Here is a 16870-nt window from a genome sequence, read left to right on the forward strand (position 1 = left end):
TAATATCATTACAACAACCCACCTCCACGGAGCCTAGGGTAAGCGCTTGTAGGCCTTCAGTGCCACCGTGTGGCAGTCAAAGTTTTAATTGTCTAAGGCCTCAATATTGTTGCTGCAACTCTATATTTAGGAAATGCAACATAAAATAACAGTACTGAAGCGAAAGAATTACATAAATTCCAAACTGTACAGTTTGGCTACTAATAGGACTTTAAATAGACTATAATGTAATAGAGCCTCCTGCTGGAGAAGCAAGGCTAAGGAAATATTTTGTTACAGCTGATGTAAATATAGCCATTGTACTAATTTACAGGAGTTAAAAGTAAGATTTTTATAATACTGTGTTTAAATTGGTGATACCTACTGTGGTAGCTTGGCACAATTACTTCATGTAGTAAACTGCATCATTTACACACATCTTTGTGTACCTATTTCTACAGAAGAGAGTTGGTACCAATTTACTTGAATTTGTTTCAAAATGGCAAACTTCTTTGACTGAGAAATTTATTCTATATGAACATGACACATGTACGTAATCATGTAAACCAATGTAGTGTCCAAAATCGTTCCACCTCCCTTGAAAAATGTTGTAACTCACTCCCCATTGAAGCTCACTTCTCAATACTGAACTACTGATGCTAACCTCCTGAAATTAATTACATACCGAGCGTAGTCTTCTTCCAGTTGCCTGGACCATTCTTTTTTTTTTTTTTTTTTTTTTTTTTTTTAGCAAATCTGCTAAATCTATTCTATTCTCATATTCTCTAACCACACGCCCTTCTCCCCGATTGCTCGAGTTAATTCCTTTCAGTTTGCCTCACGCTGGCCTACATGGCTGAGGAATCCAGAAGCCAGACATTGCGTGGCTTTGAACTGCACCTCTCGCTGAGCGAGGTTATTAATAACTACCCTATGTTATATATGGAGTGGTAATTCGTGTCGAGAAAATGGTTGATATTAATAAAGAAGGGGGAGATTTGGGAGCGTGGCCATGGGAGTGGGCAAGCCCCGTGGTTGATGAAAACATCAGACTCTTAACGATGAGGCCATCAGGAATGTAAAAGAGTTTAGAGAGAACAAAGAAGGGTGATTCAGGAGACTCCATGCAGTCTCGGGTTGTTCCCCAGCCGTTAAGGCATGGAAGTTTCTGGGTGTTTGCTGTTGCTGTTATTTGCAAAGTTGTTTAAACAATGAAAAGTTGTTTTTGAAAAGGCCTGATGTGGAGAAAAGGGTATAAGAGGGGAGCCTGCCCTCAAGATAAAAAAAGGCAGCACGATGTAATGAAGTTGTCATCAATAAAGAAGCAGAAAGAAGGAATGAAAAGGGGAACAGGTGAGCAGAATGGAGACCAGGACGGGAACAGGCACATTGATCGCCTCATGAAGATGGGTTCGGCCTGTTATATATGGAGTGGTAATTCGTGTCGAGAAAATGGTTGATATTAATAAAGAAGGGGGAGATGTGGGAGTGTGGCCATGGGGGTTGAAAAGCCCCATCGTTGATGATAACATCAGACTCTTAACGATGAGGCCATCAAGAATATAAAAGAGTTTAGAGGGAGCAAAGAAGGGTGATTCAGGAGACTCCATGCACTCTCCGGTTTCTTGTTCTCCATCTGGTTACTTGTTCTCTAGCCGTTAAGGCATGGAAGTTTCTGGGTGTTTGCTGTTGCTGTTTAATGCAAAGTCTTTGACCAATGAAAAGTTATTTGGAAAACAACTGCTGTGGAGAGAAGGAAAAGGCAACACGATGTAATGAAGTTATGTCATCAATGGGGAGGCAGAAAGAAGGAATGAAGAGGAACAGGCTAGTGGAACGGACACCAGGACGGGAGCAGGCACATTGATTGCCTCATGAAGATAGGTTCAGCCAGACTCAGCAAACCACTCAGAGAAGCTTGTACTGAAAGTCACTGGAAATAGGCACACCGGAGCTGGGAAGAAGCTCAAGCTGAGAGAAGCAGACCCGCGCACACAACTGCCCCTCGCTGGTAAGCAGCCGGGCATTATGGGGAATCATACGTCCTTAGAAACAAAGACTGTCCTGGTAACCTTACAGCTTATTCTCTTTATTAACAGTCGGACAGTTTACAGTCCTGAATTATGGGACCAAATTGAGGTCAAGGTGTGGGACTCTGCAACTAAAAATGACAAGGTTGCAGTGGAATTTCTCGGCACCTGGCGAGCAGTCCCTGAGGCCTTGAAGAGCCCTGTGGGACCACGGTCAGAAACGTGTGGTTTGCCAGACAGTGAGGGAGCTGCGGGCTCCTTTACTGATCCAACTGCTACACCATCGGCCCCTCTGCCGCTACAGCCATCGAAGGCTTTTGCTGTTACGCCCCCTGGTGAGCTGGACGTGCCTTTTGACCCAGGCTTATTGGCCTTGAAAAGGAGACGGGTATGTTTTTCTTCGATTCGGGAAGAACGGGATACATAAGGCCCAAAGACCAAGTAAAGCAAGACATATTGTTCAAAAGGAATGGAAAATGGAGACTTGTTTGTAATTAAGAAAAGGAACGGAAAATAGAGACAACATGTTAAGTCATGGAACTTAAAGGATTGTTTGTTACCTTTCCTGATTGTACGTATGTGTAGGCATACTCGGGTTTAGTATGTAAAAGCAATGTTCTATATATTTAGAATGTTTGATGTTCATGTGTGTGTGTTGGTGGAGCGTAGACTCCCCGCACACCCAGCACTGTTTACTTGCCTTTTATACCTTTCATAAATACGTCTTTTATAAATATTACTAAATTCAGATTGAATTGAGACTTCATTTATAACATCTAGGTCCAGAATGCACAACAGTTATTTTTATCAGAGTGTTGTAGGGAGCCAGCGAAGCCTACAGTAACATTCGCCTTGGAGAGAAGGAGCCAGAAGGCATTTGGTTTAACGGACAAGGATAGAGCCTGGAGCTGGGGGGCACTGGCCTCTGCCTCAGCTGTGCCACAGCCACCTCACTGGGAGCTCCACACACCTGAAACCTTGCTGAGCCATTTTGGGACTGATGTTAACGCTCTGGGCCAGGTAAGAAGGGTGAACATCCCCTGTGTGTGTGTAAGTGTTATGAGCAGAACCAACGTGCTTTTTAGGGAGCCGGATCAACCGGCAGCGTGAGGCAAACACCAGCACGGTCACACCTCGCGTAGCACGGCACTGGCAAGGCAGAGCGGGGCCGGGGCGAGCCGTCCCGGGGGTGCCGCAGCCGAGAGCAGCGGGCGGGCAACCCTCAGCCCCTACCCCCTGAGGCGGCCCGGCGCGCGGCCGCCATCTTGTGCGGGCGGGGCGGTGACTGCGGCCGCGCCCCCTGCCCCTGCCCGGCCGCCATCAGCCGCGGGGCGCTGCCACCGCGCACGCCCGGCGGGGCGGGGAGCCTGGGTCGGAAGCGGTGCCGGGGGCGGCTTCCCGCGGCAGCGGCTTCCGCGATGGAGGCCGCGGGGTCGGGGCCGGCCTCGGTGGCGGCGGGGCGGCCGCTGACGGAGGACGAGATGGCCGACGTGAAAAAGGAGGTGAGCGGCGGCACGGCACCGGGCGGCGCGGGCGGCGGGGAGCGGGAGGCGCGGCCCGAGCAGGGCCGAGCCGCTGAGGGCAGGGTGAGGCCGGGCCTCCCCTCACGGCCCCGCCGACCCCCGGGCCTTTTGTGTGATTTATTTTGCTGTCACGTCGTCTGCCAACTCGTTACAGAGCTGAGCTGAGTTCTGGCTTCTTGGTACCATTACGTGTATGGAATTTTCTGTAAAAGCTTTGTCACGGCTCTGTGAGGTGTGTTTTGCAAGTTACTGCTTGCTTCTGTAGAGCCGCGGGGTAACGCTGCAGTAGGCAGCATCCCGATGTTACGGGGAAAAAAAAATGTTAAATCAGACCATCTGTGTAACGTTATCTAAATCAGTCTGAGCTACTGACTGTATTCATAGCTTCTGCTCACAAAAGTCCATCTGTGTCACTTCAGGCTCCAATCTTACAGTCTCCCACAGTAATCTGAGGACTTGGTGGTAACATACTGGGTAGTAACAAATAACACTAGGTTTGTCATCAAAACACAGTACAATAAACCTGACTGCAGAGATCCTCGTCTCAGGGAGGTTCATTGCTCACTGTAAGCTCTTGTAGCTGCTCCAAAGCTGTGCAGGTGGCTTTGGCCAAGTAACCTTGTCAGGATGAGCTGGAGATCCAGCCAGGCATTGGTTTCTTCTTGCAGTCTGCACAACACTGCTGTACATTGCATGGCAAGATGTGTGAGCATAACTGAACGAACAGTTGTCTGTGCCTCCAGTGGATTAGACAACGAACAAGGCAGCTAGGGTATCGGATATGGTGTAGACCCAACTAATCATTATGAAGGCATAGCTGTAACAAAAGTTTAACTGCTAATTAGCATCAATAAGCAATCTTCTTGTAGATTACACTTAAAATAAGAGGGTGGATTGCTTCAAGTCACTCAAACTGATGCTTTTGTTAAAATAAAATGCAAATCTCTGTATCCTAGGTTTAAAAAAGTCAGGTAGTTAAATATATTTGTGCATAATTTCTTTTGTGCTTGTATTTCATCATGTGCATTGTCAGGTGGTTATTGCTCATCACTGACAGCTGTGTCACATAGATGGCTAGGTTAAATGAAATATTTTAGCACCACAGGCTAGGTTAAAATGTTTTATATTCTGTCTGCATTGCTACTTATATTCTGCTCTGTGCACCAGTCTTAAAGCCATCAAAACCAGGGTGCTGTGTTAAAGCTTTATTTCTTCTTGGATATAGGTGTTATCTTTGTGAAACTGAAGGTATGCTTGCTTAGGGTTGAGTATGTTAAAGTAATTAAAACATGGTATGTATTTTGTAGGGTATGCAGGCAGTTTCTGCTGTCTTTTGCTACAACCACACAAGTACTGTCAGGATTTGCTTTGGTATCTGAGATCAAGTAAACTAGCACTGAAATATTTTTCCCCAAAACTTTCTGTACCTTCTCCCTACTGTTTTGTCACATCAGGGAAGAGTTGAGGTGACCTTACCCTGTGTTACCTCCTTCTATTCCTTACGAAGTGGACTGCGGAAGGGAAGTGATGCAAGAGCAGGAATTCTCAGTGTGTGGTGTGGCAGCATACCTCAGCTGGCTTGCAGGGGTGGTCTGCTCTGGGTAAACTTGTCTTGAGGAGAAATTGTAAAGGTTGGAATCTCACCTCCTCCAGCTGGGAAGGGGGCAGTGAGCCCTGCAAACACATCCATACAGAGCAAAGGGTTCTTAATGCTTGTGCTCTGTCCTTCCTGTCCTTGACAAACTGTTACCCTCTGAGGACAGTGCAGAGGGGAATTCAGGACTGGTGCACTTCATGCAGCGTAAGACTCATTGCAGAGCAATGTTAGTCAAAACACTGTAGTCGTTCAATTGAGTAACAGCTTGCTATATTCTTCTAATGCTGAAAAACATACTGACTCTTCTGCTTTTGAGTTGGTTGTGACTGATCCCCCTTGGTGGTAGGAAGAGGTTTATGAGAAGTGAAAGAATGCCGCACTGCTCCCAACACTCATAGCCAAGCAAGCACGGGCCTGTTGCACTTGGATACTTGATGGCAGAGAAAAATGGTGGGAGTTGTGCTGTTGCCCTTTTCTGTTCCTCCCAGTCCGCTGCACCAGCACGGGGGCAGGTAACTAACCCGCTCCGTTGATGGATCCTCTCAGCTGCCAGAGCTGGAGTGAGGGTGGGAACAGGGAGCTGCCCACAGCCTGAATTAGGCACCCTGCAGCCGCGCCCTTGGGGTTCAGGTTTTGTGTTGTATTCATTGGTGGTGGTCTGCTGCCAGCAGCTTTCCTTTCTCTTCCTTGCATGCCCTCCTGATTATTCCTTTAACTGCATAACCACAGGCTGTTTATTGATGGCTTGCTTTTGTTGGACCTCTAGGAGCAGAAAACTACAAGAGCACATTCCATTCTTCCTTTGCCGTGCTTAGTGAAGCAGTCCAGAAATTTTTTCTTTAATTGAGTTATTGGTGTTTTCCACAGCACAGGATGCCAGGCAGTTCTATTGAGCTAGTAAATTCCTTTAAAGCAAAGTTGTCTTCATGCTGCTTTCATGGGATATAATTGAAAAGCAAGAGGATATTGGAAGACTTTCTTTGGGAAAAAAGTTGTGATTGTTTCTTTTCATCTTACCGCATCTCTCAAATGTAAAGGTGTTTTTTTTCCTTGTAGCTCTCAAATAATTTACCTTTGTTGAATCAAATGAGGCAACTTCAGGAGGAGAGGAGAGAATGTTTTTTCACATCAATAATTTTCAGCCAGTGTGTATCTGACTTGTGTATTTCTTCACAGGGAAAATTGTTGGCAAGGGAACCTGCTGATTCTGCAGTGTTACACAGAGTGTGCTTTTCAAGTAAAAAGATACTTGTGACTCTCATCTTTATAGAGCAGTTGATTGGTTATTGAAAGCAGAGTTGTGAAGGCAGGCATTAGTTCTGTTAAACTGCTGGCACCAAGCAGGCCTCTTAATGTGCAGATTGAAATACGGTGAATGTCATTGACGCTTCGGAGGTGCTTGTGCGGACCCTTTGAACAAGGGGGGTGGAGGTCACTGCTTTCTTTGCCAGATGTCTGAATAAACCCGTCAGTGTAAGAGAGGACACAGGATCTTACAAAGAAGAATTCAAAGTGGTGACTTTGCTCCTCTAAATTACCTCCAAAATAAACTGGTAATCACATTCTACCTGCATGCGGTTAGAAGGATGGCACATCTCTGCAGGGAGAAACAGAGGGAATGGGACGGGATACAACGTGTTGCAGTTCCTGAGGATGTGAAGGGCTTGGAACAGACTTCTCTGCTTTATCGTGCCCCGTGGTAACTGACTGCATGCGAGGGTCTGTAGACAATGGATGGAATCCGCTCCCAGGGCAGATTGTTGCCGCTTTTTTCCTTTTTCTTCTTTTTCTGGTTACAGAGAGGATTAAGCAACCAGCTGACACTTGGTAGCTGAAGTTATGCTGCAGGGGGGAGGCATTTTACTTCTGCCAGAGTCCTCAGAGATGTGCTAATTCTCAGGAGTCATTGCAGTGTGTCATAAGCGTACAGGGTGCTGCAGGTGTTCAATATAAAATCTTAAACCATCAGAAAGCAGATTGATAAAGAAAAAGCAGCCAGTAAAGTTGTTGAGAGTAGGTACATCTGTGAAAGAAAGCACAGGTATTGTGGATGCTGGTGAACTCAAATAGAGGTGTCTGTCTAATAAAACTTTTAAACAGTGAGTATACATGCTGTTGCTCTGAGACTGCTCTGCTCAATGTACAGAAAACATCAATAACAGCAGTGCCATGGAGTTGGGCCTCTGGGATACAGATAATATGAAAAGGTTGCAGTTGGGTAGTAAAATGGGGAGAGTGGGTATGCATGTAGGCAAAATAAGTAGTTGCTGTTGTGTTTAATTTCATTTTTACTTGGTGGCTGTTCTGAAATGTGATAATCATAGACCTAATGTAATATTTTCAGTAAATATCTGCCTTAATTACTTAAGATGCATTAAAACCTCACAGGTCACTCAAAGGAAAACTCCTGAAAAGGATAGGTAAATTAAAATGCTTTGATTTTTTTTTTTTTTTTTTTTTACACAGCTGCACTGAGAAAATTCTCCCCTAGGTAACGTGGTGGCAGCTTTAAAAACTGCTTGACTAACTTGTAAAAAAATCATAAAGATTTTTAATAAAGGCTTCTAAATGAATTGAAAGATCGGCTGATACTGGTTTGTTTTGTTTTTTTCAGGCTTTAGAAAGGATGCGACCTTACTTGTGTGACAAGATTATAGCTGAGAGACACTTTGATTACCTACGTTCAAAGAAAATACTCACCAGAGAGGACACAGAAGAGATCTCTTCTCGATCTTCCAGCAGGAAAAAAACTGGGAAGTTGTTGGACTACTTAGCAGAAAACCCAAAGGGACTAGATGCTTTGATTGAGTCTATCAGGCGAGAAAGAACACAAAACTTTCTGTTACAAAAGATAACTGACGTAGTGTTGAAAGTCAAAAATGAAAAACTTGAAGCTCTCAAAGGTAAGAAGTTTATAATAAAATCATCTAAGATAAAAATTTTATTTTGAGGGTCTGCAAAATAAAACTCGCACTGTTCAATCCGTGTTTCTTATTACATATTTTTTTCCTTTCTCTAGTGTTTGGGACAGTGTTCTTGGAAACTGCCTCAGTTTGGGTTTAAAATCTCAGGACGATACCTCGGGCATATCAGGCAAATATCAGGCAGATAGCTCTGCCTCTTTACTATCTGAACACAAATAACAAAATGGGGAGAGGGGGGGAAAACCGCAAACATACTGTTTTGTTCTGATGGATAAGTCTTTTTTCACACTTCAGTTTTGCTTTCTATGAGGTTCTAATTCAGAACGCAAAATAAGTGGTTATCTTCCATCTTGTGTTTCTCTTTACTGCAGTGGCAGGATGCTTGGGTTTTGTTCAACTCTGCACCTCAGCAGAGGATAAGCCCACAAATGCAATATTGAGGGGAATTTTCCCCAAATGCTTTCAGTGCAGAAATTAAAAATAGACTCTGAATGTATTGCTTCATACAATCAGAAGTTTTGCTGACACAGAAAACTGAAGTTGCTCTATGTATTCACATCTGAAGGCGGAAAAAGAAAGCATAAGCTTTCTAAACCAAAAACCTTACTTCCCCTTCCACACCCACCTAAAGAGAAATAAAGAAGGAAGAAGGTACGTTTTTGACCCTAGTCGTGAAAGGTCTGAAGTTTTCTCTGGCTTCAAGTGGAGCAGCCTTCAAAAGCAGTCCAGTTTGGAGCACAACAATGTGGCTGAAGCTTTTAAAAGGTTCTTTGAAGAATACAGTGAGAAAAGTCTATTGAAAGATAGTTCAGGCTGCCTATAGAAATGACATCCTAAAGCGAAGCTTAAGTTACAGTGTGCTTTGTCAACTAGTAGCTGATGTAGAGAAATCATTCCCGTGGCTGATGAGATGACCTGCATGTATTTTCTAATTTGTCACAACTACTTGGACATCACAGGTGAGATGAAAAGGATGGTTGGTTCAAATTATAGACAACTGATCTTTGACAATGTTACTGATGCTAAATCAGTTTTAAGAGTGCATCATATTGTAATTAAATTGTTTGTTTGTTTGTTTTTGTCTTAGGTCTGAGCTGCAGCACCTGCATGACCTCGCTGTATGAAGGAACAAATAATCTTTCTAGATCATATTCTGATGAATCTAATTTTTTTGATAAAACAAAAGATAAAGAATCAACCCAGATGCATCACCCAGAAGAAGATTATAGCACTGCTGCGTTTATGTCTGCTGTCTCTCTTCATTCCATGAATTTGCCAATTGCAGAGACGGGAAATGCAGAGAGTGTGGTTTTCTCAGCCACCCTTCCAGGCCCTGGAGACCCCGGAGCACCCCCTCTCCCACCAGAGCTCCAGTCAGAACAGCAAGAACCATCTAACAGTTCAAGTGACAATTGCTTTTTGCCTCTGAGATCACGTTCTCTTCAACCTTAGTGAACTTAGTGACTTTTGTCTATTCATCCGAAGGGTACTGAAACAGCATGTGATGTCTTATAAGGGTAAAAAAAAGTTTTGAAACTGTTAGTTTGTGAAATCAGAGGAAACAGTCCATGCTATTTACTGTTTTAACATATTTTTTTTTTGTAATCAGGTGACTCTAGCTGCTTGATTTCATGTTACTTAGGAAGCTTTTATTAGAAAAAAAAAAAATCATGATACTACACCAGCAAAGTTTTGTGTTTTTTTTGTTTTATTTTTAACCAATATATTTAAGATTTTGTGTTTAGTTGCAGACACTTAAGCTGCAGTTTACAGAACAGTAAGTAACAAACCTGGTGTTCTTAGCCTTTCTGTGACAGATGAAAAGCAAAGGTGGTTAGGAAAAGTACTGAGTATTGAAAGTATTGAAGTTAGCTTCCTGAACTAAAAGCTTTAGCTCGCTTGCAGAAAAGCTTGACCTCATTTGCCAAATTAAATACTTCTCTGTAGGATAAAGTCTGTCCTCCATGTATGTATGTTATGTGCAAAAAGTATTTCCATTTGCAAATAACACATCTGACCAAATCTGTTGCTATGCGTATTTGCAAGAAGTCTCTTATTTTTTTAACTTTTTGTCTACCAGTACATTGAAAGGCACTCAGCATCACAGTGATGCGAGCTAGCGAGTATACTTCCACAAGCCTTAGCATATTATTCTTGTATATTATTTAGAGATTTGTGATTTGAGATGCACTTTAAATATAAATTCTCATTAATATTGGAAAAGGAAAGTAAACTGCTGTAACCACATCATGTGGGCTATGAGAAACTGCTGTTGTATAATACTGTTAAGGACTAATGCTTCTATATTTTGTCCCAGTAGGTAAGTAGAGGAGTCGTGTAGCAGGAAAGCATCCTTAACTGCAGGATTCTTGGAAATGTTGCACTTAAGATATCTACTCCTCGAGGCAGATAGACACGTTTACATTTCAAATTGCTTAGTCAAAGGTATTTAAACCATTTGAGCATGGGAAGGTTCTCATATAGCATGTTATATTGTGTCAAGAAATATTGCTCTCATACTCTGCTCTTGAGTTGAAATCTTTTTATGAAAGTGGCCTTTAATCACTTTAAAATTACTAGACAAAGACAAACTCTTCCTTGGAAATGTGTACAGTTATGTTCTGCAAAACTACACTTCAGTATCTTTAGTATATCAAAAGTTAGGTTTGTATTTAAGGTTTAAATTATTTGGGCTCTTACGCAGTTCTGTAACTGTATCATTCCATTCAAATTCAAAGCCAGGTTAATAATTTAGGGCAATAACCCTAAATTGTGCTCTTGTTTTGGGGTCCTGCAGAAGGCCTCTCTAAATTTTTATTTCATGATTGCTATGGTTTTGGAAGGTTAAAATAAACTCCACTGTTCAATTATACTCTGTATTCAGAATGTAAATAGCTTACATTTGCTAAAGATGTGGGCTTCTGTTTAGTGTTTAAAATCCTTGATTTTCTGGTATGCATCTAAGGTGATAGACTGTCAGGATGGTGCAAATGCTTTTAAATGAAACTTCAGTACAGAAGGCACTCTGGGATTTAGGTACCTAAATGCAAGCAAAATCTTGCTCTCTAACATGAATTGGAGGGTAGGCATAAATCTCTCTTTCACTAACTTGAACTGTAGTTGCATGTACTCTGGATGTATATAAATTTGTTTAAATGTCCCTTTGTTCACTGTAAACCACTTGAATTGCATTTGTGTTCTCAAACATTTTTTCCCCTCCTTGTTTTAACCTCCTTAGAAGCTTAGTTTTGGGTTTGTTCTTGAATCCTTGTAAATAGAGGGGAGAGAGGGAGGGAGAGCAAACTTGGCCTTAACAGAAAGAGCATCAGCTCAAGGTAAAAACCGCATTGCAGTTCTAAATCAGAACTTCCACTGCTGCCTGCCACACAGCACAGTGTGCAGTAGGCCTGCCTGTACAGGGATTACTCCTGCAACGGAGCCTGTTAACCTGAGACTTTAAATGAATGTATTATCTTACCAATGTTTGCAAGGTGCATTTTTAAAAAAAATATATTTTTATCACAACTTTTGGAATAAACTCTTTTGTATAATTGCTTGTTTTCTGTCTGCCTTTATCATTGTTAAAATGTATAGGTTCTAAGTGCAGTTCATGCCAGTGTCTGGATGTGGGGTTTTGGTTTTGTATGTGAAGGGAGGCTTTTGTTCTCTTTTTAGAGAGGTTTGTCTCTGGGGGAAAGACAGACAGTGTGAAACACTGGTGTCTGTAGTACTGCATTCAAGAGCAGTGTGTAGGGAAGATGTGCGTATGGGATGAAGACCTCGTTCTCCTTAACTACAGATTCTGTGGTTCATGACTAGTATTGCTAACCAGATTCTTGTGATTTTTTTAAAAAATTATTTGATTGCTCCACTTTGTAAAGATGTGAGAAGTGTTGCTTCTGACCATGCATATAGTGACTTCAGTCTCAAGACATCTTTGATTAGTGAGGGAGAAGAAAACCTTTGTGCACTGAGCAGCGTAACTCAAAAGGATTCTTAAGTGTTGTGGGGACTTCCGTGCTTGTTATCCTTGTACTGTGTGTAGGGTTTCTTATGTTCCATGGTATTTAAGGCGAGAGATCAGCTGGACACAGTTTAATAATTCCCAGCGAGGAATTTTATCGTATTATACTCAAAGGCTGCTTCCTAGCCCTCTGCTCTTTTAGAAGAAACCGCTGGTTGTCGGTCGGTCAGTCTGTCAGTCAGGGCCGTGCCCGCCGCCTCAGGCCGGAACCCCGGGCGCGGGCCCGGTTTCCGTGCGGGCCGTGCGGCGGCGCAGGCCCCGCCATGGCGGCGGAGGGAGGGGACCCGCTGGGTTTCTTCGCGGCCTACGGCAGCTCCAGCTCCGACTCGGAGGCCGACGAGGCCCCGGCCGACGAGAGCCCGGCGGGGGCCGGCGCGGCGCCGGCGGAAGGCAGCCCGGGGAGCCGGCCGCGGCTGCCGCCGCCCGACGAGCTGTTCCGGGAGGTGTCGCAGCCGCCCGCCTTCCTCTACAACCCGCTCAACAAGCAGATCGACTGGGAGAGCCGCGTCCTCAGGGCGCCCGAGGAGGTACGGGCGGGGCCGGGCCGGGCCGGGCGGGGAGCCCGGGGCTGCTGGGGGCCGGCGGGGTCCCGCCGCAGCCCCGGGCGCCGTGTTTCTCTCCGCAGCCCCCCCGGGAGTTCAAGGTGTGGAGGAACAACGCCGTGCCCCCGCCGGAGGTGTACAGCCCGCCCGAGAAGAAGCCCCCGCCGCCACCTGCCGTCGACATGGCCATAAAGTGGTCCAACATCTATGAGGACAACGGCGACGATGCGCCCCGGCAGGCCGGCAAGGCCAGGTTCTTACCGGATGAGGAGCAGGAGCCCCCCGAGTCAGGTAGGGCACATGTAGGACACCCTGCTGGTGGCCCTCGGGTGTGCCAGTGCTCTCCTACCCCTCCCTGAGGTACTGTCATAATGCAGGGAGCTGGTGCAGAAAGCCTTGGCAAAAATTCCCTTTGTCTGCAGAAATGTAAGGTAACTTAATAAGTACGTAGCTTCAGAGAGGTTAACTGAAACCATAGTGTTACGTACAGTACTGAGAACTGAACTTGACAGGAGATGGTTTGAAACTGTTAACGTCTGAAGGCTTCAATGGTTAAAACTTGCAAGTTCTTGGAGGCTTATTCAAGACATGCTATCTCCTGTCGTAAACACGTAACGAGTGATGCTCTTGCATGGTTTGCAATCTGTTCCTTTCCTGTGCAGACCTGGTGTGCTTTGCAGAGACACGTGCTTCAAATCTGTGTGCATAAAGAGCAGAATTGCCGGCACGTGGTTTCTGTGAGTAGCCTGTGACTGGAGCTGTTCCTGACTAATTCAGAGGAAATTCTGCTGGCCTCTTCTACGTCTGCAGCTGCTCAAGGGCAGAGCAGTAACTGGCTGCAGTGATGGTAACCGAGTTCAGTGTGTGTACAGCATATTCTGGGGTTCCTGGAACCAACGAAGACCCATCAGGAATTTCTCTGATCCCCTTCCATTGTCGTTAGTGGAAGCAGGGAATGATTAAAAGGCATTATAGAGCAGCAGTTATGAGAGACCAAGAGGCTCAGGACTTCCTGGAATACAAAGAGGAGTGAGAGCTGCTTTTAATACTTTTGTCTCAACCCTAGATGCAGATGCATTTGAGCAGCAGGTCAGATTATTTTTATAATGTTTTCAAAACTTGGGGTCCAAGGTAGAAATTAAAAAAAAATAAATAAAATGCAAGTGACAGATTACTGAAGAAAATACTTACCGTCCTTTTCACTGTTAATCGTGGAACAAACACTAGTGGTAATCTAGGAAATACAGAAAGAAATATTTGAGAGATGGAAGAAATTATTTTATTTAACAAAAATACAAAAAAACAATAAACTAATGGAGAAAGAGAACAGCTGATGACAAACAAGAGAACAAAACCAGAAGAAGTTTTGGACTTCTAGAACGTACAATATTGTTTTGATTGACCAGTTAAGTTTTCAGCAAACCTTTTGCAAACAAATTTTGTTCTTTTTGCTTTCTTGCACTTTTTCATTCTCTACAGTCCTTTGTTATTTTATCTCTGTCTTGCTCTATTTGTTCTCTATGCTGTTATTTTTCCTCCACGCTTCTTTTCTCTTAGGCTTCACCCAGAAACTAAAAAGATAAATTATTAATTTACCTTGACTTTACTTTCTGCTTCTAAAATGTATTTCCTAGCTTTTTACCACATCTATTCAAATAATATTTTTTTAGAAGCAGGTACTGCATATTATCTAGCATAACAAGGCCTTTTCTTAGTTATACTCTGTGATCCTTGGTAGTTAAAGCAGCAAATCAATCCTATTCTGACCACGTCTTGTCCACATTCCAAAAATGAGGATGTTGTCAGTTAATATTACTGTGTCTCTTTTCCAGGCATCTTGGGTGTGGCTAAGTCAGTTGCTCTGGGATGAGTATGGTGTTTAAGACAAAAATACTGGTTTTGCTGACTTGGATTAATTCTGTCTTTTTATTTAAAGATGATGAAAAAGACGACGAACCAGCTTCTGCTAAGAAACGTAAACTAGACTCTGGGGAGCACACAAAGAGGAAGAAGGTATAAGCAGAGTATGCTTGATTTCACTATAATGAGAATTTCAATGAACTTGGACTCCTCTGTTGGAATGGGAAACAAATACATGTTTACTGAATTCCTCTCTCCTGTTGGGTAGGGAATCTTATTTCAGCAGTATGCTTGCCTTTTGGAAAGCACAAAACTCCATGGACAGTGTTGCGATAGGAACTCAGCTACTAAACAAAATTTAAACCAGTTTATTTAAAAGAGGTGTCTTAAAGCATTGTGGTGGGTACTTGTGCAGGTTACAGGGTTTCCTGGTATTTCATTTGTCAAGAAACCTGGTAACGTGAGCTTTTCTTGATCGATCTTTCCATTGTGTCAAAGCCTTTCATAAAGGAGCGTATACTAAAGATTCTTTGGGTATTATACTGTGACATGTTTTAATAAGGCTGTTTTGGAATTTGTGTAAAGACTGTAAATAAGCCACTGGAATAAATCTTACGTTTGAAAACATCTGTGGTATAAGTATTGCACTGCATGCTTGATGAATAGGAGGGATGGATTCCGCATTGTATGCTTTTTGGTGCTGTATCTCTAATGTCTCAACAGGTTCCTCACAGTTTTGTTTGTAATAAAAATACAACTGCAAACTGCAACGTGGACCTAAAAATAGAGTTTAATATCGGATGATTGATTGTGATGTTATGTGATCTGCATCAGTGAAACATGAATCTAAGCGATAAAAGAATTGAGGCATCTAAAGTATTATTCCTAAAACTGAAAATAGCAACTGTATATTTACATGAAAAATATTAAGGCAAAGCTGTGACAGTCTCTGCTGTCAAATTGTATCTACTTCAGTCCTAGCTGTAGTTAAGCTTCTTAAAGTATTACAGACTGCATGTTGCATTTGTGATGTGCTGCCGCATGGAGTTTTGGGTCTGTATATGAAAAAGTAACAGCAAACTTGTGGGGGAAAGGGAGGGTTACCATGGATTTGATGTCACCTAAAGCATCTGTACCTTGGGAAGTGTCTAGTGAGATTAGGCCTACTGACTGAAATGTATGTAATTAAGCAATCAGTATAAACACTGATATTTTTTATTTTCCTAATTGCTGCAAGGAGAAACCTTGCTTAATAATGATCTTGCTGAGTTCCAGGTGGAGTCAAGAGCCCTGCACAGCAGTCACATTTATCCTCTGCTGAAATGGAGTTTGTACTAGGTGGGGAGCCAGCACAGGGCATCTGTTCAGGAACTGCAGATATCTGTTCAGTTCTGTTCAGATATTTTGGTCAGTTGAGGGACTATACTCATATGTCCATACTTCATTTTTTCCTAGAAAGCTAATGTAAATTTCTCAATATCCTAGTAATTGTGCATGAAATTTTATCTAAAAGTTACCATCTATTGCATACCAGTTCTCTTAAATGAATACCTGCCCCCATGCTTGTAATGCAGGTTTAGGTCATCATAGCAGATTGCCATAAGCTACTAACGCAGCTGCTCTCTAGCTTTTGTTTGAGATCAAGCATTTGAGTGTTGAGTACGACCTCTCTGAATGAAAAGGCTCTCTGTGATCTGTTTTTTTCTGTATCTGCTGTCCTGATATTGCTAGCTTGAAGGCGCTAGAGTCCTCAGAGAATGCAGTAAAAAATAGTGTTTATGCTCCTTTGTTAGTGGAAATGAATTTATGCTATAGTTGATGTAGAGACCTAAGAGTAGGGAATAATAGCAAGCTCCCTTTGGCATAAGCAAATCAGTTACTAGGTCAATTTCTCAAAGGTTCAGCTTGTGGCCAGGCAGCAAATTGCACGTTACCTTGTCTAGCCAGATACTTTTGGAGAAATCTGCCTGTATGTACCAAACATATTCCAGGTTTATGTGGGTTGAGTGGAAAAAAATATTGATATCTGAGGGATTTGATGTAAGTAAAGGGTTTAATGGACTGCCCAATTCAAAAAACTTCTAGTAGTAATGTCTGCTACTGATGTGCTACTTGAAGAGTGTTACAGCTGGAGGTTAATGCCATTGCCTCTGGAAATAGGATGCATTCCCACAATTGTCATGACCAAGGAGGCTTTTGTCCTTGCATTGTGTGCTCTGCTATTCTACATCCCAGCTCAGGAAGCTACCATGCTAATCATGCCATTTGTTTTCAGATAACGTGATACATGGGGTATCCGGTTGTCTTGAAGCTAGCACCATCTGATACTCAGTTTCCATGGAGAAAACCAGCATGGCTAATCTAGGAGAAGAATGATGAATTGTATTATTT

The 16870-nt window shown here is 43.1% G+C and overlaps 2 protein-coding genes across 3 annotated transcripts; both read left to right on the forward strand.

Annotated features, from left to right (window-relative positions):
* Positions 1–1555: 1555 nt before the first annotated feature.
* BCL10 (BCL10 immune signaling adaptor) lies at positions 1556–11604 on the forward strand. Of its 2 annotated transcripts, XM_084527782.1 has the most exons (4): positions 1556–2397; positions 2790–3029; positions 7744–8032; positions 9141–11604. In XM_084527782.1, exons 1-4 carry the CDS (start codon positions 2008–2010, stop codon positions 9503–9505), a joined length of 1284 nt encoding a protein of 427 aa, XP_084383908.1. In that variant the 5' UTR covers positions 1556–2007; the 3' UTR covers positions 9506–11604. The 2 variants fall into 2 exon arrangements, with proteins under 2 accessions (XP_084383908.1, XP_084383909.1); XM_084527783.1 differs by lacking the exons at positions 1556–2397; positions 2790–3029 and adding an exon at positions 3355–3511.
* Positions 11605–12325: 721 nt separating this feature from the next.
* LOC311440667 (UPF0690 protein C1orf52 homolog) lies at positions 12326–15249 on the forward strand. Its single transcript, XM_084527831.1, has 3 exons — positions 12326–12604; positions 12703–12910; positions 14556–15249. Exons 1-3 carry the CDS (start codon positions 12341–12343, stop codon positions 14636–14638), a joined length of 555 nt encoding a protein of 184 aa, XP_084383957.1. The 5' UTR covers positions 12326–12340; the 3' UTR covers positions 14639–15249.
* Positions 15250–16870: the final 1621 nt, after the last annotated feature.

The sequence above is a fragment of the Aythya ferina genome (assembly GCF_964211825.1).
Source record: "Aythya ferina genome assembly, chromosome: 8".
Classification (NCBI taxonomy): domain Eukaryota; kingdom Metazoa; phylum Chordata; class Aves; order Anseriformes; family Anatidae; genus Aythya; species Aythya ferina.

Coding starts and splice junctions, on each gene's coding strand:
- LOC311440667 (XM_084527831.1), top strand. CDS start 12,341: ATGGCGGCGGAGGGAGGGGACCCGCTGGGTTTCTTCGCGGCCTACGGC. Junction 12,605..12,702: donor TCCTCAGGGCGCCCGAGGAG/GTACGGGCGGGG, acceptor TTCTCTCCGCAG/CCCCCCCGGGAGTTCAAGGT. Junction 12,911..14,555: donor GCAGGAGCCCCCCGAGTCAG/GTAGGGCACATG, acceptor TTTTATTTAAAG/ATGATGAAAAAGACGACGAA.
- BCL10 (XM_084527782.1), top strand. CDS start 2,008: ATGGGGAATCATACGTCCTTAGAAACAAAGACTGTCCTGGTAACCTTA. Junction 2,398..2,789: donor TGGCCTTGAAAAGGAGACGG/GTATGTTTTTCT, acceptor TATAACATCTAG/GTCCAGAATGCACAACAGTT. Junction 3,030..7,743: donor ATGTTAACGCTCTGGGCCAG/GTAAGAAGGGTG, acceptor TGTTTTTTTCAG/GCTTTAGAAAGGATGCGACC.